The sequence below is a fragment of the Camelina sativa genome, chromosome 11, assembly GCF_030686135.1.
Source record: "Camelina sativa cultivar CO46 ecotype springtype chromosome 11, ASM3068613v1".
In the NCBI taxonomy this organism is placed as follows: domain Eukaryota; kingdom Viridiplantae; phylum Streptophyta; class Magnoliopsida; order Brassicales; family Brassicaceae; genus Camelina; species Camelina sativa.
Window position 1 is genome coordinate 49,901,209 of NC_141890.1, and position 26,956 is coordinate 49,928,164.

The following is a 26,956-nucleotide window of genomic DNA, read 5'->3' on the forward strand; positions in this document are numbered from 1 at the left end:
GTAGGTTTTAGCTCCCCTAACGGTAAACACCACTTTTAGCTTAAAAGGTAAAATATACATACGGTCCGAATCATCTCATTAATCTTACCCGAACAATCTACTAGATCATGGAAAAGAAAACAAGCGTGTTCGGTCCGAATCTGATCAAGGGACGTACGGTTACAGAACTCTTAGAACGAACCAGTTGTCTAGCGAGTATATAGTTTTGAAGAGCTGTACTTGCAAAGTTGAAACTGGCGATGAGCTGTCGAAAGGCGAAGACCTAACGTGACCGCTGCCCGTAAAAATCTCAAAGCTGCCCGAAATCTGAGAAAGGAGAGTTCCTTAATCCGGACCAGTTAGACTTTTTTTTGTTATTGTTGGTTTGGTTGTCAAAAGTACAACAAAGCAATCTCACAGCTGTTCGATATTGTTTTATTCATCTTTGTAAACTTTCGTTTGTTTTTTCCCGATAAATTTGGGATTAATATGACTTTTCAAAGTTAATGCAACCACAAATAATTACAAAAAAAAACGAATTGATTGATAGAGCATGTTGGTGTGTTTTGACGATTTTTAAGAGATCTAAGAAAATTATAAATACATGTGTACCAAACTGGCTTTTCTTCAAAATTCGCTTAATCTATATTATAATATCTATTTTTGCCGTATACATTACATCAATTTATGATACTTAATAATATGGTTTTACCAATCTTAAGTTTCTCTCATTAGACTCTCCACCGACAGGAGCATTCCTTCGACACCTGGCATTGACTATTTATTAAAGCTAATTAGTTATTAGAATTTAAATTAGTACTTTAATTTTGTTCAAGGAAATAAAATGTTGTATCTAACTATCTATATATACATTTTTTGAAACAATTATGAAATAAATTCATACCTATTTACAAGGAATACCATTAGCATTAAATTTTACAATTATTTTTTATTTTAAATAATATTAAATTTAGAATCTAACTGAAAAAAAATTTCTTCTATTCAAATTTTCAAAACTATTGGACCAACACTCATTAGCAGTAAATATTTTATATTTAATTAATTCATTTTTAAAAAAACTGTACTAAACATTAAACACAATTGATTTACCACATACGATAATAACAACCAAGATTTCCGGTTAAATTTAATGTAGACAATGAAAATTATACACTACATATAAACCACTACATTTAGACAATAAAAATTATACACTACATAATATATTAATGTAAAACTATAGTAGATTTAAAAATACAAAAGATATCATTTACATATATAGTTAATATAATAAATAAATTTTATTTTGTTTTTCTAAACAAAAAATATAGCACCGCGGTGTACCGCGGGTGAATATCTAGTTTTCCATATTTTGCCATTGTTTTGACCATTAGTTTTATTTATTTGCTAGAGTATTTTGATCATTAGTTTAGATTAAAATTATTTTAATTAATTTTAAAAACCAAAGAAATGAATGTTCATCAACAAAATTACCAATATAGAAAGTAGTATATTTTATTTGTTGTCTTTTGTTTTGTTTTTTTCCTCGTCGTTGTCTTTCATTTTAAGGATATAACATGTTATTCTCCGAAGAGTTATAAAATAAACCACATTCTTACTTTGATCTTACGTCGTAAATATGCACTTTTTGGTCGTCAATAATAGTTAAAATATTGTAAAAATAACGACAACAAGATTGCCAGCGTAGAAAAAGGTAAAATAGATATTATTAGAAAGCTACTCATTGCGCACTATCTCGCAGTTATGATTACACTTTTACTAGAAACAAATGGTAAATTAAACCGGGTCAAAAAGTCACCAATGAGTCATGCAACACGTGTTTAGATTAATCATATCGTTTGAACTAAAATTCATGTACACGTAAAGAAAATTACTCTTTATGTGCTTCGACCAAATACATAATTACATTTGAGTTTCCGTTTAGGGAAAGAGCTTGATCTTTGTTCGGATTAATAACCCGAAATCATAATTTTTGATAAATCATTTATTTTTTTGGTGAATCATTGTTCTTGTAGATCCTTTTTCTTCTAAAGCAATGGCATTTTATTAATATTATTAAATATAATACTTTATTAATTAGGATTCTTATTTTGGACTCTAAATAAAATTAAATTGCTTTACGAAATAATAATGGAAACAAAAGGAAGCTCTATATAGGTGGTATATATTAGATATATTTTTGTTTTGCTTAAAGAAACAACACAACAATATCGCTAGCTCTGAGTGTTTCACTTGTCTATGACTATATATCAACACTGAGTTATTTTCAGTCAATTTTAGACCATATTAACGAGATTTAATCTTCCAACTTGTTTATATATGTCAATATATGTAACTTAATCCAAAGGAAGAACTATACTTTTGTGTCTACATTATTATGATATCATAGATATGAGTCATATCAAATGACCTATAATTTATACATCTATTTTCTATGCACACAATGGATATGTACGACTCAAAATTAGACTATATATAGTAAGAATATGTAACTCAATATACAGTATACATTTTGCATTATTTATTATATTATATATATAACATATATGTGTATGTGTCTGTGAACTTGCTAATCATGAAGCGTAAATTTCTGTGCAACCTTAGCCTATGCATTCTGATTGCGTAATCTTAAAGTGAAAACAATTAGATTTTTTTTTCCACAAAGTGAAAACAATTAGATTTTGAGAAGAAGAAGAAGATAAAAAGCAAATCAGAAAAAAAAAAAAAAAATCATGTGAACGACAAACAAACCCCACATAAACGGTGGTGTATTCGCCACTCGTTGATTGGCTATGTTCCGCTTCGTTCAACAAATGGATTGTGAATCAGTTGCAAGTAAACTAATTGTAGGTTTAATTCATAAGTTACACCATGTCATTTAAAATTATTAAACAAAAAATTAACATCATGTTTTAGACTTAATCCTGTTCACACCGAGATGACTGCGCACAAATACAGTATTTATAATATGGTTTATAAATTCCAACGTATTTTACAATACAAAATTGATTAAAAAACTTCAAATTTGACGATGGGGTATTTTTAGCACTAATACATATATATATATATAACATGAATTTCATATGTAACTACTATACTATAATTCTATATTCATGTATGTTATCCTATTATATATATATATATATATATTATAGTTTTCTTTTCTGTTAAGTAAAGACTCAATAAATTAATGATGAGGGTATTTTTAGCAGTCCAACACCAGTAAATTGTCATCGATCCAACTAGTTGAATTAACATGATACTTTCACAAAAACATTGTTAGTTTTGAGATATTATTCTTTACGTAATATTATATTTATATTTAACTGTTTCCTGTAAATCCAATCTTACGTAATTACCTGATTTATAGTTTTTTAAGTACTGTATATAACAAAAAGGTACTAGTGTGTTCTACTTAAAATCGTTAATCACGTTGACCAGATGCTCCAACTCAATTTCTTTTAATGCATTAGTTTAGTGGTATAGTTGTAAATTTCCAAAGAAGCAAAAGTTATGTAAACTATACACAACTTAAAATTTTATTTTCCGTATGTATAGTCCTGAAAAATAGAATAATTATAGGGAAAAGAATAATATAAGGGCACCGACAGTTTCTATAAGAACATGTGGCACGAGGGCTTGGAGAAGACAGTACACAGCATTCAAGCAATCATGAAAACGACATTTGATGTGGTAACCTACTAAAGTTTGATCGTTTCTTTAATACATATAATATATTTATATATAACTTTATATATAACGTTTCCAAATTTGTTTATAATATTATCTTTATTTTCCGTCAAGACTTTAAAAACTCAACAAGCAAAAAAAATATATACTGGTAAAATATTGTTTCTAAATATATCGAGAACTATTTGTCGGCAAATGTATACATATAGAATAGACATTCATACATGGGCATATCGCATATATATGTGATGTGATACCATACATATGTAGTCTTAATAATTGTACATTTTTCTCTTATTTAAGCACGGAGGACAAAAAAAAAATAGCAATATGGCGACTTGGTGAGTGAAGCCGAGATTTAAAATAAAAAAAATAAGCAAATATAAACTAGAGCATGTTATCTAAAATGGAACAACAAGAAAATATAGTAAAATAGACAGAACGGATTTGAACAAAATAGTGTGATCAAAGTTGAACAAACTTAAAAGTGGACAGAGATATGAATTGAAAACCCAATATAACGTTACAGTTACAAAGAAAATAAGAGGATCCATATATATATATATATATTTATACGATTTACTGAAAGCTTTACTTAATTGATTGATAAATAGGGTAAACGATCAAACAATAAAATGTACCATGTTTTACTTTTATCCATCTTTGCTTTTCGTGTTCTAGTTCTATAGGCAAACATAAGAGGGATGAGAGGAGGAAGATGAAAGTGAAAACTATATGCAGTCAGCAGTCAAAAACCATGGAACGATCCGTGCGTAGAAGTTCACATTTTGACTAAACTTACACTATGTTAAAATTAAAACGTAATTAGAACGAAAACAAAAATTAAGGAACTAGAAGATAGGATCTTGGACACGATGCTTACATATTACTATTGTTTTATGTCTGCGGAGTAAATGACCTATAGGGCTATAGGCTATTTGTATCTGTTTCTCAACATTTCCAAGTCTCCCTGCAAAAAAAGAATTATAGAGGAATTTATTACATAGTAGGACAATAACTTAAAGAACTTGATTGTAACTTTTTTTTGTTATTCTTACATTAAGATATATAATACTTCATTACAAGTGTAGTATTATTTTCTTGCACATGTTGCAAGAACGTGAGTGTACGCAGACAAATAATTAAACCGAAAATAATATTCTAGAGAATAAAAAACAGTCTCGGCTAATAATTGGGTAATTAATAGAGATAAATTGGCTAATCCAGTCTGAAGTGGCTCAAAATCTAGATACAAAACCAAACTGAGTTTTTATAATTCGTTTAAGACGATTTACCCTTTTTATGTTCTAAAAGTCAAGAATTTATATATTTAAATATGATCTGAACTAACCCGTAAAAAAATAAATCAATTCAAACAAGATTTGATTTCACTACTTTAATTAAAACCGAAACAAAATCAAACACTTTTAGAAGAAGAGTGAAGTATACGCTTAAAATAAGTGGTTTTGTTAACAAAGAAACAAATTAAAGAAAAGAGCTAAAATACACAGAGACAAAATAAATGTTAGATGTGTGATTTGCACATTACCAGTAAGAAAAAAAAAAAAAGAGGAAGAGAAATTAAATGTGATTATTAATGACTAACTAAATACTGTAAGTTTTGGAAGTTTTGATACAACAAGTGGAGTGGAGGAGAGGTAATACACCGATTTAATGGGTCCCACATAACAAAATTAATTTACCATTAATTTTTCTCTAATTTTGGTTAGAAAATAATCGTCTTTGGGTCGTTATATTTTGTTTTTTTTTGTTTCCCTCAGTCATCTACATGTAATTGCCTTTAATTAACTCAGACCATTTAAGTTAACTAAAATCACACACATACTCACTTAATTAATTGATCTTCATCGTCGTCTCACGCGTTTCTTAAAAATTAAAAAAATAATTGGCCTTTACTTACTTTTTTTTTACTTACCCTCTTTAATCATTATTTCGCAGCAGCTTGCGCTCTCTCTCTCTCTCTCTCTCTCTCTCTCTCTCTCTCTCTCTCTCCACCATTGACTCTCTCTCTCTCTCTCTATCTCGCTCTTGAATCATCCTTTATTTCTGTGACTGTGTGCACTTTCAGAGAAAGAGAGAGAGAGAGAGGCCAACCATACCATACACAAAGAAAAAAAAAAAAATAATAAAAAAAAGAAAGGTTGTGGCTTGCTGCTGAATCAATACCATCACCATTTCTACAATACTCCCCTCACTATTCCCCCCTTTCCCCTTCATCTCTGTTTTGTTTTTCCATCAAAGTCTGTGTTTTTAATCCGATTTGCCTCTGAGTAGTATCATCCTCTGTTGTTGTTGTTGTTGTTGTTATGGTCTCTGGATCTCTAAGAATCAAGCTTTACTGAGTTGCTGCCCCATTTTCAAATCGATCTGTGAAAATCCCAAAATAGTGTTAGCCCGTCTGTGTTCAGACCAAAATATGAACACCGGTGGTCGTTTAATCGCCGGTTCTCACAACAGGAATGAGTTTGTCCTCATTAATGCCGATGAGAATGCCAGAGTAAGATTCATCCCCATTGTTCCCAATTTCCTTTTTTTTTTAATCTGATCTGGGTTTCTCAATCTCTGTGCAAAAAGTCTCTGACTTTTTCACTTTTTTTACTTCTTCTTCTGGATCTGGGCTTGACCAATGGATATCAATTAAGATTTAGGGGTTTTTAGTACTAGTATACCGTTGTTGCTAATTTTATCAAGAATTGTTTGTGTCGGTGGGAAGGATTTTTTTTTTTCTTCTTCAATTGCGATGATAATCAGTTAGTGAATCTGGTTTGAGATCCAGCTTGATTCTTTAGTTAAGAGTGTTTTGATAAACTGTCACTGTGATCTGAGATTTTTTTTTTTTTTTAACTCATGTGCAGATAAGATCAGTGCAAGAGCTGAGTGGACAGACATGTCAAATCTGCAGAGACGAGATCGAATTGACTGTGGATGGAGAACCCTTTGTGGCGTGTAATGAATGTGCTTTCCCTGTGTGTAGACCTTGCTATGAGTATGAGAGACGAGAAGGCAATAAAGCTTGTCCACAATGCAAAACCCGTTACAAACGTCTTAAAGGTTTCTTTTTTTTTGTTTGTTTGTTTGAGTGATTTGTTTTTGAGTTTTTTGTTTGCCAATGTTTAAAGATTTTCTGATTTTTATTTGTCTATGTTCTTTCTTTTATTAGGAAGTCCTAGGGTTGAAGGTGATGAAGAGGAAGATGACATTGATGATTTAGACAATGAGTTTGAGTATGGGAGCAATGGGATGAGATTTGATCAGGTTTCTGAAAATATGTCAATCTCTCGTCGCACCTCTGGTTTCCCACAGTCTGATCTTGATTCAGCTCCACCTGGCTCTCAGATTCCATTGCTTACTTATGGCGATGAGGTAAAAAGTCGAATAATTTATCCACATTGTATAACTATAACCCCATCTTCAGTTATTTTATCTACAGTCTCTCTCAGATTTCTCTTGTGTGTTATATTACAGGACGTTGAGATTTCTTCTGATAGACATGCACTTATTGTTCCTCCTTCACTTGGTGGTCATGGCAATAGAGTTCATCCGGTTTCTCTTGCTGACCCGGCCGTCGCTGGTAAATGTTCTTCCGACTTAAGTTTACTATTTGATTGAACAACTGTTTTTATTTGTCTATGGTTACCGAGTTTTCATTTTCATTGCTTTAATTTGTCTAATTGCAGCACATCCAAGACCTATGGTACCTCAGAAAGATCTTGCAGTTTATGGTTATGGAAGTGTTGCTTGGAAAGATCGGATGGAGGAATGGAAGAGAAAGCAGAATGAGAAACTTCAGGTGGTTAAGCATGAAGGAGATCCTGATTTTGAAGATGGCGATGATGCTGATTTCCCAATGTAAGACAAAGAAAACGAAAACTTTGGTTTATGGCATGTTCCACTGCAATGATATCTATGAAGCTTATCTTGTTTTTGTTTTTTTTTTTTGTTTTACTTTTCAGGATGGATGAGGGAAGGCAGCCATTGTCTAGGAAGATACCAATCAAATCTAGCAAGATTAATCCATACCGGATGTTAATTGTTCTACGTCTTGTGATTCTTGGTCTCTTTTTTCACTACCGTATTCTTCACCCTGTCAAAGATGCATACGCCTTGTGGCTTATTTCTGTTATATGTGAGATATGGTTTGCGGTTTCATGGGTTCTTGATCAGTTCCCTAAATGGTACCCGATTGAGCGAGAAACATACTTGGACCGACTCTCATTAAGGTACTACTTGAATCTTGTGGGTTATTACACTCTGTAAAATATCAAAACTTTGTATTTGGGAATATAATTTTTTAATTTTTTGTTTGCAGATATGAGAAAGAAGGAAAACCGTCAGGACTATCCCCTGTGGACGTATTTGTCAGTACAGTGGATCCATTGAAAGAGCCTCCGCTTATTACTGCAAATACTGTCTTGTCTATTCTTGCGGTTGATTATCCTGTCGATAAGGTTGCTTGTTATGTATCTGATGATGGTGCTGCTATGCTTACTTTCGAAGCTCTTTCCGAGACTGCGGAATTCGCAAGGAAATGGGTTCCTTTCTGTAAGAAATACTGTATCGAGCCTCGTGCTCCTGAATGGTATTTCTGCCATAAAATGGACTACTTAAAGAATAAAGTTCATCCTGCATTTGTCAGGGAGCGACGAGCCATGAAGGTAACTAGTTCTTTCTTCTTTGTAAGTTTGATTTGATGAGAAAGTTTCGGTCTTTTTGTTTTTTGCTTTAGAAATTTACTTTTCATGAGAAAAGGATCGGTCTTCTGTTATATGGGATCTTATAAAAGAAGATGGTGGCTTTGAAATTTGATTTAAAAGTTTGTGGTTTTACCTGTTTTGACAGAGAGATTATGAAGAATTCAAAGTAAAGATCAATGCTTTAGTGGCGACAGCACAGAAAGTGCCTGAGGATGGTTGGACTATGCAAGACGGTACACCTTGGCCCGGTAATAGTGTGCGAGATCATCCCGGCATGATTCAGGTAAGTTTCAAAAGCTTCATATTTCTGGAAAGCCTTTCTATGTGTTGTGCTTCATAACTAAACCTTACTGGTTTTCTTGTTAAAGGTCTTCCTTGGAAGTGACGGTGTTCGTGATGTCGAAAACAATGAGTTGCCTCGATTAGTTTATGTTTCTCGTGAGAAGAGACCAGGATTTGATCACCACAAGAAGGCTGGAGCTATGAATTCCCTGGTAAATGATCTACTTTTTAAACCTCTAAAACTTTTTCTTTGTAAATTCATATATACATTGCCCATTTATTGAAATGGTTCCTAACTCTTCATTCATCTACACAAAATTGTTGAAGATTCGAGTCTCGGGGGTTCTATCAAATGCTCCTTACCTTCTGAATGTCGATTGTGATCACTACATCAACAATAGCAAAGCTCTTAGAGAAGCAATGTGTTTCATGATGGATCCTCAGTCAGGAAAGAAAATCTGTTATGTTCAATTCCCTCAAAGATTCGATGGTATTGATAGGCACGATCGATACTCAAATCGCAATGTTGTGTTCTTTGATGTAAGTCTGTCAACCACTTTCTTATTGTATATCTTGAGATGTCTGAATATTTCCAACTGATGAATCTTTATTTTACAGATCAATATGAAAGGTTTGGATGGGCTACAAGGGCCTATATACGTCGGGACGGGTTGTGTTTTCAGGAGGCAAGCGCTTTATGGCTTTGATGCACCGAAGAAGAAGAAGGCTCCACGTAAGACATGCAATTGCTGGCCAAAATGGTGTTTCATGTGTTGTGGTTCAAGAAAGAACCGTAAAGCAAAGACAGTGGCTGCGGATAAGAAGAAGAAGAATAGGGAAGCGTCGAAGCAGATTCACGCATTAGAAAATATTGAAGAGGGCAGCATCACTAAAGGTATAATACTAATCCTGTTTGTTATAAATTCTTTCGGTATTTGGTGGTTTACTAATATATTTTTGTAACTCTAGGCTCTAATGTAGAACAATCAACCGAGGCGATGCAATTGAAGTTGGAGAAGAAATTTGGGCAGTCTCCCGTTTTTGTTGCATCTGCTCGTATGGAGCATGGTGGGATGGCTAGAAACGCAAGCCCAGCTTGTCTGCTTAAAGAAGCCATCCAAGTCATTAGTTGTGGATATGAAGATAAAACTGAATGGGGAAAAGAGGTAAGCAGCCGGTTGTTTTAAACCTTTGTTGTGTTTATGCAATCAATACTTCTTGATTTTGATGATGAACCTTGTGAAAAATATTCTCAGATCGGGTGGATCTACGGTTCTGTTACAGAAGATATTCTTACGGGTTTCAAGATGCATTCTCATGGTTGGAGGTCTGTTTATTGTACACCTAAGTTAGCGGCATTCAAAGGATCAGCTCCAATCAATCTTTCAGATCGTCTCCATCAAGTTCTTCGATGGGCGCTTGGGTCAGTTGAGATTTTCTTGAGTAGGCATTGTCCTATTTGGTATGGTTATGGAGGTGGTTTGAAATGGCTTGAGAGGTTGTCCTACATTAACTCCGTGGTTTACCCATGGACCTCTCTCCCCCTCATTGTTTACTGTTCTCTCCCCGCCATCTGTCTTCTCACTGGAAAATTTATTGTTCCCGAGGTAAAACAATCATCTTTATTCTACTTTTTTTAGTAAATTTATCGTCCTCAGGGTTAAAGAATCATCTTGAGCTCTCAAAGTTTGAATCTTTATTCCAAGTTGTGTGTTTACGACTGGAAAACGGTTCTTGTTCCTTCTTTTTGCAGATTAGCAACTATGCGAGTATCCTCTTCATGGCGCTCTTCACGTCGATTGCAGTAACGGGTATACTTGAGATGCAATGGGGCAAAGTTGGGATCGATGATTGGTGGAGAAACGAACAGTTTTGGGTCATTGGTGGTGTTTCCGCGCATCTGTTTGCTCTCTTCCAAGGTCTCCTCAAGGTTCTTGCTGGTGTGGACACTAACTTCACAGTCACATCAAAAGCAGCTGATGACGGCGAGTTCTCTGACCTTTACCTCTTCAAATGGACTTCTCTTCTCATCCCTCCAACGACTCTTCTCATCATAAACGTCATCGGAGTCATAGTTGGAATCTCTGATGCCATCAGCAACGGATATGACTCGTGGGGACCGCTTTTCGGGAGATTGTTCTTTGCACTTTGGGTCATCATTCATCTTTACCCATTCCTTAAAGGTTTGCTTGGGAAACAAGATAGAATGCCGACCATTATTGTTGTCTGGTCCATCCTCCTCGCCTCGATTCTTACACTTCTTTGGGTTCGGGTTAATCCGTTTGTGGCCAAAGGCGGTCCTATTCTTGAGATATGCGGGTTAGACTGCTTGTGATTTGATTGATGGATCAATTGGTGAAAAATGGTTTAATTCCCACGGATCAAGAGAGGTAAGTAAGAGAGATATTGTTTACCTCTAAAGACTCCTTCATTGTGTTCATTAGATGATGAAAAAGAAAAAAGAATTTAATTTTGTTACGAGATTGTTATTTTTTGCAAGAATGTGTTGTAGATATAGATGAAAAAAAAAAGAAGGTTGTTGTCTATTTGTTTTGTTCTTTGGTGGTGAGAGAAAAGATTTGTCAAATTATTCTTTAATTGAATATTTCTGATCTCTTTTGAATATTACATAAGAGGAGTTTCAATTTGTAATCTTTTATGATAAAAGAACTTTAATTTATTTTCATTAAAAAAAAGTGACTTTCTCTGTTGTTATCTTTCTTGTTTGAGAAATTGATTTCGTTAAGGCTATTCTTGAGTTAAGAGTTGATTGATTTGCCTGTAAACGCATGGTATTTGCGAATGCTGCGGTTAAATCATGTTTGGAAGCGCCACAAAAATGTTTTGTACTGATGTCTTTTTTTTTTTTTTGGGCTCAACATAACTTCTACATAAGATTGAACTCAATGTTGCACAAAAGAGTAAAGCCTAAGGTTATAATTCGTAAAAGAAAAAAAAAATCCTTAACAACTCTGATCTGGCGCTTCATTTCATCCTCTTGGGTAGAACCGTAGAAGTAGAACACAAACTTGAGTGTTACGAAAGCAGGTTCTTGATTAAGCAAAGGCCATACTCCTCCCTGGGGCCTCCAAGAATGCCTTTTCCAACTCTCTGGAATCGATCTCATACACCACTTTCTTATACCCAAAACTGCAAGTGACAAGAGTGGTCCATCAAACTATCTAAGCTCCTCTGCTTATGTCTCCAACTCTGGCCTCAACCTTGGTTGGATATATGCCTTTTGTACTAAATTCTTATATAACTTATAAAATTAGAAATTACGAACTTAGCTGAGTGGCCCAAAATAGTACTATACAGGCCCAATATGGCCCGGCTCGTATTTACATATTATCTCTGTTTCTTGATTCTGCAGCACTGAGACTCTTTGGTTAAAAAAAATTGTAACTTTTTTCTTTCTTATAATGCACTTGTCATCCTTACAAATACTCATTCAGTCTATTGTATATCCTTATGATGCTATCAAATGTCTCCAAATAGATATAATTTTTGTCACATTTCATCAAACTACTCTGATCTCTGTTTGTGTGTGTGTAAAACGTAGATAAATGTCTACTGTTACTTTGGCGGCTGAAAATAGAAATGTGGTCGATACGGGTCATATAGTACGTAAATGATACGGAAGCATAAGGATTTTATGGAATGTTGTTACTAAAAGAATCTATTAATAATACTTGTACTTATCATTAAAGTATGATGTGATATTTTTAGTTTGACTGTTTGAACAAAATAAAATAGTGGTTGACTTGTCGGTGTTGAGTGTTTTATGACTTTCTTAGGCAAAGTCAGCCATATTCTGCCACGTGTTAGACACATCTTAGTTTTTGTGTCTTTTATTTTAAAGTCGATGGCGAAATCCAAATAGGAGAAGAGGAAGAAGAAGATATGTGAAACTAACTTGCTCTTTAACTATTTCTGTCCTTTCCTAAACTACCTTGTGTCCTTTCGCAATATGTATGTGAATGTGATGTATCATTAATGTGTTGAATCTCTTGGGTCGGGACGAGTTTTGTGTATGAGACGTGTATGTGTCTTTGGGTTGTTATTAAGAATAGTTAGACCATCTTTACCGGAGAGTACTTTTAGGGGTACTCTCAGTGTTGGGCCCCAAAATCCTATTTAAAAACCCATTTCTGAGACAAAAAATGAAAGTATCGTTACTTTGGGAAGAAATTAAGCAACTTCCTGGGTGGATCTCCATTGGTACATTCATAAATATAAAGTTTTTTTTTTTCCATTTCTCTTTCATTCTTCCCCGACTCTGTCTCTTCTCTCTCGGAAAGGCGATGGAAGAGACGATTCGTCCGAAAATCTGGAAATTCAATCGATTCACATCAAATCCGTTGAATTTTTAGGCTAAATCTGGAGGGTTGATGGTCACCGGAGGCGACGGCATTATAAATCGACGAAGACGGTTCGGTTATTCTTCATCTCTCTCGCCTTCTTTTTTATTTATCCTTTCATATGACATCGTTAGGATTTAATTATGATATCGTAGATTGGGATGATCATGTCGGTCACTAAGACCTTTTGCAGAGTAAATGTTGACCGACGGTCAGTGAGATCATCTCTCACACATCATTGAGTGTGGTTTTAACTTGTTATTTAGTAACTCAGTGGAGAGTGAAAAAGGGAATTCAAAATTTGGTATGATTGTTATAGGTTCTTTGAGGTACTGGTATCAGCGGAATAACGTGGATCTCACCGTATCAAAATCTGCTGTTTGGAATGATGATGTTGTTCAAGCTGCTCTCGATAGTGCTGCTTTTTGGGTCGACGGGTTGCCCTTTGTTAAGTCTTTATCTGGTTACTGGAAGTTCTTCTTGGCACCTAAACCTGCAAATGTTCCAGACAAGTTTTATGATGCTGCATTTCCTGATTCAGATTGGAGCGCTTTACCCGGTCAGTTTCTAATCCTTTCTATACAATTATAGTAGTAGCTTGTCGTGTATTCTTGTAATGCTTAGAATAATACTGAAGGTGTAATAGTGAGGTATATTAGTCATGACTAAAACTAGATTTTCAGATGGTTAATGGTGTTATAGTTCTGTAATTTGAGAGTTGGTTCCGCCAATATATTACTGGTTATTGTTCTATAACTTGTGTTTCAACTTAGAAGTCTCACTTGTATAACAGAACGTGAGAGTTGGTTTTATTGATAATCTTCTGGTGTCTAGCAAATTTTGAATTACTTCCTTCGTTCTACAGTACCTTCCAACTGGCAGTGTCATGGATTTGATCGGCCTATTTATACGAATGTGGTGTACCCTTTCTCGAATGATCCTCCTCATGTTCCTGTGGCCTATTTATATGAATGATTCAATAGAGGTATCATTGGGTCTTTTAATGTTGTTTCTGTATGTTTCTTTCTCGCTGAAACTTTGGTTGTTGTTATTATGCAGGGTCAGATTGCTTCTGTGGATATTAAACTACCGAGAAGAAGTTTGCAAGTGGAGTTTACTTGCAATTTATGTGGAGAAAGAACTAAGCGGCTTATCAATCGACATGCTCATGAACGTGGCCTTGTCTTTGTCTAGGTGTGTCTTTGATTCTGCTTCCCAATTTGTGCACACCACATGTTTTCTTAATTGTCCAAGAGAGATGCTTTTGGTTGATTAATTGCTTTTATTATTCCTTTTGCAGTGTGCAGGATGTCTTCAGTATCATAAACTGGTTGACAATCTTGGTACCGAGCAAGTTTGATACCGAGCAGGTTTGATATACGAGTTCCCAGTGCAGTATTGACCCACATTCCTACTCTTCCTTCTAGCTGATTCAATGCAGTTCCTCCATTCTGTAAACGAGAATTTAAAGAAAGTTATAATCATAGAAGAATGGCAATATGAAATTGTTCTTTTGAAGATTGTTGTTCAGTATGAAATTTGTTTTATCATTTTAGATAATTAAAATTTGATAATTAATAAACAAAATTTTTAAAAATATTATTTAAATGGTTGAATAACCTTATTTGGAGTACTCTAGTGGAGGGATAATTTTCACTAAGTTCTAACTGAGTTGCTTTAATTAGTTTAGTATTAATTATATGATAAATTAATTTCTGAGTAACTTACGAGGAGGACTGGAGTAATGATGCTGTTATGGTTTATACCGTTATAAAAAATTGGAATGATAAATCTACGTTTTAAAACGTAAACTTTGCTTTGCATTTCGACCTGATATAATCACTGAAAAAAAAAGAGAGAACAGAACCTTCGCATTACTATTTCATTTTCGTTGGTAACATTTTAGTAAATAAAGATTTAATCAGCTGATCAGATAGTAGATTAAGTTTTCTTTGCTGTAAAGACTTGGTCTACAAGCCCACTAGTAGGCGAGAACATCTAGAAAATAATAATTTTCAAAAACCTTGGATTTTCTTGATATGCATGCGGTCTTCTAACTTGAAAATATGTCTGACTTAATTAATAGAGATTGAAATATCCATATAGTTTGATGTTATGGAAAAAAACACAAGGATCATAATGATGCCGTATATATATGGTTAGAACTTCGAATGGTTACACAAATTCTTCAATTCGAAAGCGCCTAAGTTTAAAATTAAAATTTTCAGTTGGGTATTTTAATTTTAAATATGACTGAATAGCTTTTCTCTATGTATATATCAAAATGATTGTTTTTTGTATATACATTTTCAATACTATTTTCATCAAATAGTTCTTTTTTGTCCAATCAAAAGTTTTACAAGTATTAATATTTGTTTTTATATATACATATATACCACAAGTTGTAGAACTCCATAGTAGACTTTGATTGTCAGTACTTCTGTGAATGCTTAATAAGACTGAGCCTTTGCATGTATTTACAGATGGGTTTTATAAATATATATATATGAGATTATAATTTTTGAAATAAAGTGAAAATACGTTACCTAATTAGTAAGAACCCAAATCGGAATTCTTTTTCATTCATATATCAAAAATATTAAACTTTGTGGTAGATACAATGAATCGAGTAATCAACATAATGTTTATATAATATAGTATAAAACTATAAATTAAGAATCTCAAAGATGCAACGTTTATGTCGTTTGTCTTACATTTTGGGTTAGATAAATTAATGGTTTATTAGTTGTTTTTGTTTTGGCTTAGTTCATATTTATATAGTAGCTAGCATTAAAAAAGGAAAAGAACATAGTAGAATCCGATTTCATGTCGAGAACACCTTTTCAAATCTTAATTTAATTACTATTATGTATTTTAGTTTCGACCTTTAGATCCTCTAACCAAAAATAAACTATGTATGTAATTTAATTTATTCAAAGCACAGCAGAAGTAAAGGTTTTGTATGCTGTTTCCCACTTCTTAATATATGATTGCGTCATCACGTGTTGTATGCGACTAAGCGGGTGGTTTGTAGCTGTTAACTATAATTATCATTACTTATCCGTACAAATAAGCTCTGGTTAATTATGTCTAAAAACTAACTATATATTAATTTTTATATAACGCATTACTATTTTTTATGTATCACTAAATCCTAATTGTTTTGTCTCATACAGCCTTTGAATAAACTATCAAGTTGCGATGTCAAATTGCCAATTGTTTGGATATTCTATACAACAAGTGGCCACAGTTTCTAGAGTTATATTCAATTAACTCAAATAGTCTAACATAAGTGTACATGATTAAAAACAAATAACTACTATTCATTTGTTTGTCTCCTAAAATCATGAAATCACCTTAAAGATCACTATTTATATTTTTTAAAAAATATTTAATAAAATCATGTTAAATAGATACAATTTTGGTACCTTTTCGTACCATTCTACATTATTATTACATATAGATAATCCTCTATGTAATAATATAGATAATCCTCTATGTAATAATCCTCTATTACACATAGATAATCCTCTATAGATATAATTAATTTAAAAAAAAAAAGAAGAAGATAATCCTCAGTCGTGATAGCAGTTTTACGTACCTAGTTTGATACGATATTCTTATTTTCTTTTTGAAAAAGGACAAGTTGATGAAAAAGACATACAGTATCGTACGCCTTGTTATCTGGTTTTGCAATGTTAAACTTGTTTTAATATTACAAGTTGAATTGGATATTCGTATACTAATGGGTAAATAATCCTTATATGCTTAACCGACGTGTTAATGCGAACTTAATTAGGGGGTTAGGTTAGGCGATAGGCACACACATTGGGAAAACATAAATTCATTTAATAATCTTAGCTACAGCTTTCGTTTTTGGATCGATTCTTTGAATCCCTTATTAGACTTTATTTCTAAATTTGTTTTTATCTTACTAGCTTTTTTTTTTTAATTGCATAATGAATTAGGCACATATGTCGGTGTTCTTATCTCCTAAGTGAATTTTTTTACTATGTATATAAACTGGATTAGAACGTAATCGTTATCAAACTGGGCATCTTAATATATTTTTTTCTAAGGGAAAATGACAGGTGAAAAGCTTTATCCGGATATCGTCGTACAATATTGTTTCAACATTTTTAGAAAATAAATTGTCACACTGAGCAAATTAGTGTAAATTTGTTTAATCCTGCCACCCTGGTAATAAAGTTGTTACTGTTTAATGATAAAAAAGTGTCACGTGTAAAAAAGATTAAAAACAAAAAATACCGACGTCAACTTGTATGCGCACTTGCTTAGATTGGTTCAAAACAAAAGTCAGACGATGCCGTTTCGAGATTATCCTCAAGTTTGTTTACTCAAACCTAAAAAATATTGTAGTAGACGTAGTATATAAAATCTTTATTAAAATATATATTAACTATATTATGTGTTCAGAGTTCAGACTAGAACCTACGAGTACATCTGAACCATCCTGAATAAGATTAAATACAATGTCGACAAAGATATGTATTTCTTAACCAAAAAGTTTTTAACAGGCTCGACTCGATCCGGGCGATTAAAGAAAAACAACTGTTGAAACTTGGAAGGAAATATTAAAATACGTTTTCTTTTCTATGTTCGTTTCCTAGTAACAGTTACATGGGAGTCTGAACCGAACCGAACCGAACGAACTCAATCTAAATTAATAATGATACAGAAAAAGAAAAAGGAAATTTACATTAAAATATGAAACTATTGGAAGTGCCACAATCCCAGCCAATCACTTCCATCATTGTGTGTGCAAAAAATATGCACTAAAACAACTTAAAAAAAGCTTGTATACAAGGAAGAGCGTTTTCCACATATTCTTGATTAAAATTTTAATATAGATTATGATATTGGACTAATTATTTTTTTATTCCATAATGATTAAAAACATATAATATTATTAAACGAAAACAATACTGTATATTACTCATTAATGATTCTCAACTGGAGCAAGAAAAATCGAAAACGATGAATATTTCGTAGGTCAAACGGTCAAATACAAAATTAAACGCAAGAAGAAGAAGAAGGACGGAGGTTGAAATAAGTGGGCCGTAGGGAAGAGGCCCAAATAGTCACGTGCATTAGCCCTTTTCACCACCGACACCGTCCAAACGGAGGAGCTCTTTTGACGTCGACAAGAACCGACACGTGCAACTCACGCGCTTTCGTACGGAACGGCTCAACTCAAACTTGACCTTCAAGCTCACCGTTTAGGCAAAAATGCAAAATACTTATCTTTTACTACTACCATTATAATAATATTACATTTAATGGTTTTTTTTTACCTCTTTTTCAGCAACTCCTATTTTTTTTATACTCGTAATTTATGAATAGGGGACCCTTTATTAATCACCCTGAACCCTTCATAAATATAGTAATTAATAATCGTGTCTACAAATATGTCTCTATATTTTTTACAGGGGTTACATAAATAAACCCTTACTAATTAAATTAATTACTACCTTATTAGTTTAGTTTACTTGGCTTGCGATTGCGAACGTACTAGTAATACTGTTGTATACTTATGTCCCCTCAAGTTGCAAAAAATATATTCAGATCCGTCTCATATATATGACCCAATTTATACAAAAAACCTGTTCAAATTGGACTTAAATCATCAAAACCAAATTTTCTTCTGTTATTATTATAGATTAATATTGAGCTATTCGCTACTACTACTATATTTTATATATTATACATTAAAATAAAATAAAAAGAATTGATAAAATAAAAAGGTGCGTGTTTTCGATTCACACGGCCGAAACAGAGGAGCGAAGCCGACTCTTTTTTTTTTTTTTTTTCCTTTCTTTCTATTTGGCGGCGCTGAAACAAGAAAATAAATTTGTAATATCTCTTTCTCTCTATAAGCTTTGCTTAAACCTCGTTCTTTGTCTTAAAAAAGAAACCACATCTTCTAAAACCTCTGTCTCTCTCTCTTTCTTTCTTTCTCTTACCTCTCTGTTATTTTGTTTCTCTCTCTCTCTCTACAGAGTTTTCTTTCCCTCTAAGAAAAACAAATATTTTTTTTTAATTTAATTTTTCTGGCTCTTTTTTTATAAGCTTTTCAAGTTTTATCAGAAGAAAGAAGATTTTACAAGGAAAGAGATTTGTATGTGTGTCTTAAAAGTGGCAAATCAGGAAGATAACGTTGGCAACAAAGCCGAGTCTACTACTACTAAAGAAGATGATCACCGGACGTTATCTGATATCGATCAATGGCTTTACTTGTTCGCCGCGGAAGACGACCACCACCGTCATAACTTCGCTACGCAGCAGCAGCCGCCCCCGTCGTCGTCCTCGTCATCTCTTATGTCAGGTTTCAGCAGAGAGATGGAGATGTCTGCGATTGTCTCTGCTTTGACTCACGTTGTCGCTGGAAATGTTCCTCAGCATCAACAACAACATGGTTGTGGCGGTGATGGTAGCGGAGAAGGGACTTCGAATTCCTCTTCTTCCTCCGGCCATAAAAGGAGGAGAGCAGTCGATGAAGGTGGCGGCAAAGCGGTCAAGGCAGCTAATACTTTGACGGTTGATCAATATCTCTCCGGTGGTACTTCTACTTCCAAAGGTAAATAGTATTTGTTGTCTATTATAATAACACACGTACGCTACTTCGAATTTAAACCACCGCTACAAAATTAGTATATATAAACCACAAAACATATTTTTTTATATATCATATATGATAATTGTTTTTAGTAAATTTGATGATGTAGTTTATACATCAAGGTATGAGTCACGTCATATGCTTGTAACACAAAATCTAAATACAGTTGCACTTTTGTTGCCCTCACGCAATCACAAAATTGTTACAACATGTCTTATATTGAAACACCGGTGCATAAATATTATTCTAGTCGAAGTTAGATAGTATGATATCATAGTAAATTTAAAAATTTAAATGAAAATCAAGAATAAAAATAGTAATTAGATGCAAATAAAGTATCGGTAAGTGTTGACAAAAATAAAAATAAAAAGACAGTGTACTTGATTATCCTGACATATATACTTTAGAATTGCTATGAAAAGGTTAGATATTTAATTAGCAAAAATGATGATGCCAAAAGAATTTATCTCCCCCCAATTGCCTCAAGAGTCGTTTTCCACTTCCTTTTTTTTTTTTTTTTTTTTTCTTTTCTAACTTGTTCATTCCTCTTGTCACTTGGCCTCATCACTTTCTCATAATCACTTTCTCCATATTATATCTTTATTCGAGACATTAAAATTTTAGATTTTGTAAAAAAAAGTGTTTATTAACGAGTCAAACAAAAGGTGTGAAATTTGATATATTTGTTTGTTTGCAGTGAGGGAAGCTTCGAGTAACATGTCAGGTCCAGGCCCAACATATGAGTATACGGCAACTGCTAATAGCGAAGCGTCGTCGTTTATTGGGGACCAACCTCGGAGAAGATACAGAGGAGTGAGACAAAGACCGTGGGGAAAATGGGCGGCTGAGATTCGTGATCCGTTCAAAGCGGCTAGAGTCTGGCTAGGTACGTTTGACAATGCTGAATCAGCAGCAAGAGCATACGACGAAGCTGCACTTCGCTTTAGAGGCAACAAAGCCAAACTCAACTTCCCTGAAAACGTCAAACTCGTTAGACCCGCTTCAACCGCTGCTGCAGCACCACAACCCCAGCCCGCTGTTCAGAGACCGACACAGTTAAGGAACTCTGGTTCTACAGCTGCCCTTTCGCCCATAAGACCTGATTCGGACCACACCATTCCCATTCATTCTCAGCCGTCGACGCAACTGTACAACTCGAGCTACTCAGAGATGGCTCGTCGACAACAACAGTTTCAGCAACATCATCACCAACAGTCCATGGATTTATATAATCAAATGTCGTTTCCATCACGTTTCGGTCACACCGGAGGTTCAATGATGCAATCCACGTCCTCATCGTCATCTCCATCTCATTCTCGTCCTCTGTTTTCCTCAGCTGCAGATCCGCCGCAGCCAGAATCAGCTAGCGAAACCGGTTATCTCCAGGATATACAATGGCCATCAGAGAAGACACGTAACAGCTACAATAATAGTCCATCCTCCTGATGGAATTGCTTCATTTTATTTTTCTCTTACTATAGAGTAATAGAAAAGAAAACAAACGATTATATATCATAGGGTTTTTTGTCCCCCAAAATATTATAGGGTTTAGGTTTGTATTGCTTTGCTTCCATACTCGCATGTCTCTGTTATTTGTTTTCAAAATTTTATTATATTTTTGCATAATAAATTAGTATCGTTGTAAAAACACTAGAAAAGATGACGGAGGGTTTTGTATTTAATCTTTTCCTACAGAGCCCAAAATGTGTTCGAACCAAACAGATAAACAATAGCTCAAATGAAGCTGATCTAAAGAGAGAACCTGAAAGATTCTTTCCACTTTGGTGTGTGGTCCGGCTCTCAAGCTCCTATCTTATGAATGGATAGCCTGGTTTCTCAAGCTCTCAATGCAGCTTTATGGACCATTGTTTCTTTGTGAATTTGGTGACAACTCTTCTCAACAAGGTCCAAAAGCTTGTCCAAGTTTGTTGCCCATGAGTTGAGAACTTCGTTGCTGTCTTTAACGATCTGGAAGCAGATTATACTGGATGGTCTGTCGATTTTTGCTATCAAGGCTTTGGACACAACCATTTCAGATAGATGCTTCTCTGCTTCCTGCGAAATATCATGAACCAGTAATGAAGAGAGATTGAAACATATACTGGTTATACTTATATTGTTTTCTAAACTATATTTACCTCAGTGTTTAGGCACAAAAGTTCTGCAAGTCTCTTTAAGGTAATCCTTGAGTAATACTTCGAGACAACAAGAATATTCTGTGGAAGGTGTGAAGAATTTGTAAACTTAAGATCAATATCAATTGATGCAATCAAAAAGATCAAATAGAAATTAGGGGTTTAGAGTTCAAAGAGTCTTTACGTGTTCGATTATTCTTAGTTTGAGATCTTCACCAGCTTTGTCACCCAACGAGCCTCCAATCATGCTTTTCTCTTTCTCAAACTCGTTCTTCAATCTATTCCAAAGAGATGTCCACTGAATCACCTCCATTGTAACAATCTGCTTTAGAAGCATCCTGCAACACAAGGATTGCGAATTTGTCTTAGATGGGGAAGAGTAGTGAAAACCCAAATATACATCAAGAAAACGGAGAATTACTTGAAATCAGGGATTTCTGATAAATTTTTATCTTCCAAGGTTGCATTAAGCAGACTCGATTGCATCGGATCATGTGGTGCCAAGGCCAAGAACCAGCAGATCTTCCTCAGGACCTACGTTGGGAGGATCAGGAGAAAAGTTAATCCAAACTTATAATAGAATGCAGACTAACGAATTTCCAAAAAACGATATGAGACTTACTGGAATCCATTGTTCTGAGTTTTCCTTTACTGAAGGGATATCATATATCGCCTTGTAGCTACGGCATATTTCAAGGTACTCATTGTTGTGAGAATAATACCTACACAGTAGAGTCCAAACTTTACATGTCAAGATCACACAATCACGCAAGTAAAGGTATATTGAAATTCAGAGTTGCATATACAAATGATATCATAACTCGCGACGCATGTTTTAGCCAAAACGAGATCTTACCGAATCATTAGTTCATAGTAGATTCGCTTTAGCTCCAACAATGTTGGTATATCAGCTGGAGCCTCCTCCACCATGTTATCACCTTCCTTAGGTTTCTTTTTCTCCTTTTTGGTATCTGCATCAAACACTCTTGGGTTGATCTTCCTAGATAAAATTTGTGCACGGACAAAATCTTGTCGATCCAAGCACAAGCGGACCTTTGAGAAGTTAAACATCACTAAATGATTAGCACCACAGGATACAAACAAGAAAAAAGCTCAAGGATTATAAAAAGATAACAGAAGGTCTCTTACTTGTTCAAGGATGAAAGCAATTTTCTCAGTTTTTGCCATAGCACCAAATGTCTCCACCTGTAGTTCACAATCATAGCCAATGCACAGTGATTAGCTATCAAAAAATGATTTCCAGGAAAGTTGGAATATAGAGGAAGAAAAGCTTACAGCAACTTCTTGCATAAGATCTGCAGCTTCAGCAATTAGACCCTGTTCTTCCTTAATCTTAGCAAGCTTCTTTGTCAAACGAGCTCTCTCAATTTCAACATATATCTAACACAAGCACACACATAAGTTCCATTGAGAACACTTTCACAGATTGATCATGCAAATATAACAACAACAATAACAACAACACTAACGAACTCTAATCCGCACCTTTCCAGCTGATACATTGTTTAAGGTCTTAATAAGCTCAACCCGAGTTTCTACATCTGGTGTCTGATCAATATACTGCATTGCTTGTTGCACCATGGATTGAACAGCCTGCAAATCAAAGACACCTTTCCCACATTTAATATCACACTTCTAAAATTCAAATCCTCAGAAACATTCAGAATTCAGGTAGAGATAGTTCCAAGTAATCTAAAACATGAACAACACAGCAGGATTTTGAAGCTAAATCAGTAAACAGAGATAAAAAAAAACTAGTAACCTGCTTAAGCTGACCACGTTTCTTTGAGAGATTAAGAATCTGTTCGTTGAGAAGTTTCCAGTCTTTGGCATCGAAACAAAGCTTAAGAATCTCTGTAGCGGCTTTTCTAGTCCCGGCGACATTTTCAGCGAGCCTCATCTGCTTCTCTTCGTTGAGAAGACGATCAATCGACGATTCGAGTTGCCTTGTTTCTTCCTGCAATCAAACACGACGACGACGACGAAAATTTTTTAACAACCAAAATTCGAAAGAGTTAGATCTGCTGCTGAACTGGAGACTTGCCATTGTTAAACGTCGACGACGAATAGGTGATACTTCCGGCGACGAAACGGATTAAACTCCAAAAGTTCAGTGTGAGAGAGAGAGAAGGTTAATCGTCGAAACCCCCCCAACCCCTTGAACAAGAAAAAGCTCCGACTCTTGTGGCCTAATTTGACGTTTTTATTTATTTGAGACTTTTCAGAAATATTTGTAAGACTATTGGGGTACATTATGTAATAAACTTATAGCACATAAACCCTTTGACATCCGCATGTGTATATTATGGATGGAATATCCTATTGATCTTTGATATGTTTGTAGAAGCATACTTCTTCACTTTGAGTTTTAATTTTGAATATAGTTTCTGTTTCGTAAATTTTTTAATCGGGTTCAAATCGAACTTCACACCGCATGGGATCTTGCTCTGCAGGTTCGATGTTAATCAAGAGATTCTCTTTTTAGGTGTAATTTTTTCCTTTCTTGGACCTAATACCACTTAGCTTTGTTTTGTGTACTACTAGTCTAGTAGTATACAAAACAAAGCAATTTATTTAGTTGATCCGTAATTTAAAGAAATACAAAAATCATTCAGAAGGTTATAAATGATTTGATTTTAAATAAGATGTTATAAAATAAAACGATGACATCGATCTGTTCCAAATAACACAAGCTAGCTGCAGTGAATATGATGAGCAGAGCACAACTGATCCTCAACACGAGACAATAGTTTAATAATATATGTACATTCCCCACAATCATTCACAATTTTCGCTCCAACCAAATTCTTGACAATAATGGCAAGAACTCTAATGCCCCGCCAGTCCGCCACCAGCACCAACCCTAACAATACATACGCCATCACCGTTGCTAACAAGCAGAGAGTGGAAGAAACTACAAACAAAATTATGTCAGACTGGTCGTTTGACTAGCTAGAAGGCGCAAGAAAATAATTGAGGTATATGATAAAACCTTGACATATATCTCAATATATGCAGCATGATCGGAATAAGATCAAACACTAGGAGCATATGCAGCATGATAAATACAAAAACAAAGAAAAAGAGGAAAGAGACATGGTCTTAGGTTGCCTAGATGCCAGCGTCACTAAGAATATCATCAACTAAAATGAACCTGAAACATCCAATAATAATAATCAAAGTAACCATAATGGAGGTTACTTTAACGTGTCAGACTGAAAGCTTTGACCTGCAAGCTAATAATTCCATGGAAGAAAGGAACTATGATTTGGAGGTAACAATCCAACAACTTGCTTAAATCAACCTCTTCACCAGATGCAAAGAGGTGATGTTTTCAATTTTCACTGACTACCTGAGAACATTCGCAAGAAGTCTATTATAAAATTAAGCCTCCGCTGAAATCCAACAGCATAATGCATCACCCAAACAAAAAATCAAGCGAGGACTTCGTTATCAAATGTCTACAGAACCATTAAAACCAACCACAACCCAGGAGACAAAAAACCTCATAAGTCAGAAGTAAAAAACCATTATCATCAAAACCAAGACGCTCTTCACCTTCTATGAGCCTGCCCCCTGAGGCCACACTACCAGCAAGAATCACTTACATAATCATATAAACGATGACATCAAAATAACAAACTGAAGGGAATACTGAGCAGCAACACAACTCACCAACACAAGACAATATAGTGGTAAAACCAAAACAGAAAAAGGTATAAAAAGAATACTGCAATCAAAATTTCAATCTTCAAAGCCCAACAAATAAAATAGGGAGTCTGGCTCCTTCACATCCTCAACATACCTATGATGAAGGGAAGTAATTCATAAATAGAAAAGCTACAATCACAAGTAGGAATATATGTAGCACACCAAAATGGATAAACAAGGAAGAGACCAAGTTGTGACCTGAAATATCTATGTTAAAAGACTTAACAAAAAAATCAGGCATAAGCAAAAATGCGAATAGCACTAGGTAGATGAGGAACATTACTGTTGACGGAAACATCCAATGACAATTGACAAGTTCCAATCATGTGAAACTCCCACTGTCATAGACTCAGAGTTAAAAGCTCATGAGGCTAAACACACTTCAAAATACAGGAAGTATGATGATTAACAACATGTGTAGCTTTGTGCTAAAGAGTAGCTCGGACTTGAAGATGTTTTCCGTGCAAAACTACTTTGGTAGACACATCCATTATAAAAAGGACTAAAAATAAGTACAAACCCATTTAAAAGGAGGTTATGGTTATCTTTCATCTGACTACGAGTAGACAGCAATCTTGGAAAATACAAGAAGACATACAGAGGAGATATGATAACAAAAAGGAAACATACCAATTGAGATCAATCCTTTATGCAACCAGTGAGGAACCCAAAGCTTACTTCTCTTGAATACCCATTAAACTATAACAATCAGAAGTAATTCACAAATAGAAAGAGGCGTAACAACTAACAACCACAGACAAACACCAGGAAAAAGAAGCTCATGACACCTGAATCAACCATAGGAATTAAGAATTTAAACATAACTTCTACTTGCATCAACCAAATTCCTATACGAAAATAATGAATTCACGTAGAAATAGAAAACACAATCCCAAACAGAAGTGATTAGCATTTAAACCATCGAAAAATGCAGATCATAAAATCAGAAAGACAAAAAGAAAAAAGGGGAAGCAAAACTGATAATATCTCCAAGGAAAAGAGAAAAACCACCAAGGAGGTAACATAGACATAGAAGAAAGTAGATGAAAAAACACAATCACAAGCATATGAGAGTAGGATCAAACACTAGAAATAGATGGAACATGAAAAACCATATGGGGAAAGTGACCAGTTAGTTACCTGATGCTTCTCTCTTTTCGAACCTCGACTATCAATAACAAATGATAGGGTCTTAGGCATAAAACATAGATGCCCTATCACTAAGAAGATCATCAACTAAAAAGAACCTGAAACGTCCAATAATAACTCCAAATGATGTTGAAGACTGCCCAGTGCCACAGTCTAAAACTCAGGAAGCCAAAATTCAAAATCTAGTTTATAAAAACAAAAGATAGCTGACAAATTCCAAAGAGAAAGAGAACAAGAACCTGAATAAACCACATG

The 26,956-nt window shown here is 34.4% G+C and overlaps 4 protein-coding genes across 8 annotated transcripts; 3 read left to right on the plus strand and 1 right to left on the minus strand.

Annotated features, from left to right (window-relative positions):
• The first annotated feature begins 5,339 nt into the window (after window positions 1–5,339).
• Window positions 5,340–11,064, plus strand: LOC104727106 (cellulose synthase A catalytic subunit 6 [UDP-forming]). Its single transcript, XM_087475059.1, has 14 exons — window positions 5,340–6,208; window positions 6,567–6,762; window positions 6,872–7,074; window positions 7,177–7,282; window positions 7,389–7,560; window positions 7,665–7,931; window positions 8,021–8,366; window positions 8,551–8,688; window positions 8,774–8,899; window positions 9,015–9,227; window positions 9,306–9,582; window positions 9,657–9,853; window positions 9,944–10,294; window positions 10,441–11,064. The coding sequence occupies exons 1-14, from the start codon at window positions 6,128–6,130 to the stop codon at window positions 11,020–11,022; spliced, it is 3,255 nt and encodes a 1,084-aa protein (XP_087331185.1). The 5' UTR covers window positions 5,340–6,127; the 3' UTR covers window positions 11,023–11,064.
• A 1,511-nt stretch (window positions 11,065–12,575) lies between these two features.
• LOC104727107 (uncharacterized) lies at window positions 12,576–14,645 on the plus strand. 4 transcript variants are annotated; one of them, XR_758163.3, is made up of 5 exons: window positions 12,576–13,119; window positions 13,368–13,607; window positions 13,914–14,033; window positions 14,108–14,242; window positions 14,349–14,645. XR_758163.3 is itself a non-coding variant. In XM_087470922.1 (5 exons), exons 1-3 carry the CDS (start codon window positions 13,079–13,081, stop codon window positions 14,021–14,023), a joined length of 396 nt encoding a protein of 131 aa, XP_087327048.1. In that variant the 5' UTR covers window positions 12,853–13,078; the 3' UTR covers window positions 14,024–14,033; window positions 14,108–14,242; window positions 14,349–14,645. The 4 variants fall into 4 exon arrangements, 2 of the variants coding, with proteins under 2 accessions (XP_010444420.1, XP_087327048.1); XM_087470922.1 differs by having other exon boundaries at window positions 12,853–13,124; XR_015570425.1 differs by lacking the exon at window positions 13,914–14,033.
• A 4,170-nt stretch (window positions 14,646–18,815) lies between these two features.
• LOC104727109 (ethylene-responsive transcription factor ABR1) lies at window positions 18,816–21,333 on the plus strand. The gene is made up of 2 exons (XM_010446120.3): window positions 18,816–19,646; window positions 20,383–21,333. The coding sequence occupies exons 1-2, from the start codon at window positions 19,190–19,192 to the stop codon at window positions 21,129–21,131; spliced, it is 1,206 nt and encodes a 401-aa protein (XP_010444422.2). The 5' UTR covers window positions 18,816–19,189; the 3' UTR covers window positions 21,132–21,333.
• Window positions 21,278–25,910, minus strand: LOC104743405 (26S proteasome non-ATPase regulatory subunit 12 homolog B). Of its 2 annotated transcripts, none has more exons than XM_010446119.3 (11): window positions 23,886–25,910; window positions 23,604–23,798; window positions 23,327–23,434; window positions 23,117–23,221; window positions 22,970–23,026; window positions 22,677–22,873; window positions 22,443–22,542; window positions 22,242–22,354; window positions 22,005–22,158; window positions 21,824–21,901; window positions 21,278–21,740 (listed from the first exon to the last, which is right to left on the minus strand). In XM_010446119.3, exons 1-11 carry the CDS (start codon window positions 23,886–23,888, stop codon window positions 21,522–21,524), a joined length of 1,329 nt encoding a protein of 442 aa, XP_010444421.2. In that variant the 5' UTR covers window positions 23,889–25,910; the 3' UTR covers window positions 21,278–21,521. The 2 variants fall into 2 exon arrangements, with proteins under 2 accessions (XP_010444421.2, XP_087331186.1); XM_087475060.1 differs by having other exon boundaries at window positions 23,604–23,794; window positions 23,882–24,016.
• Window positions 25,911–26,956: the final 1,046 nt, after the last annotated feature.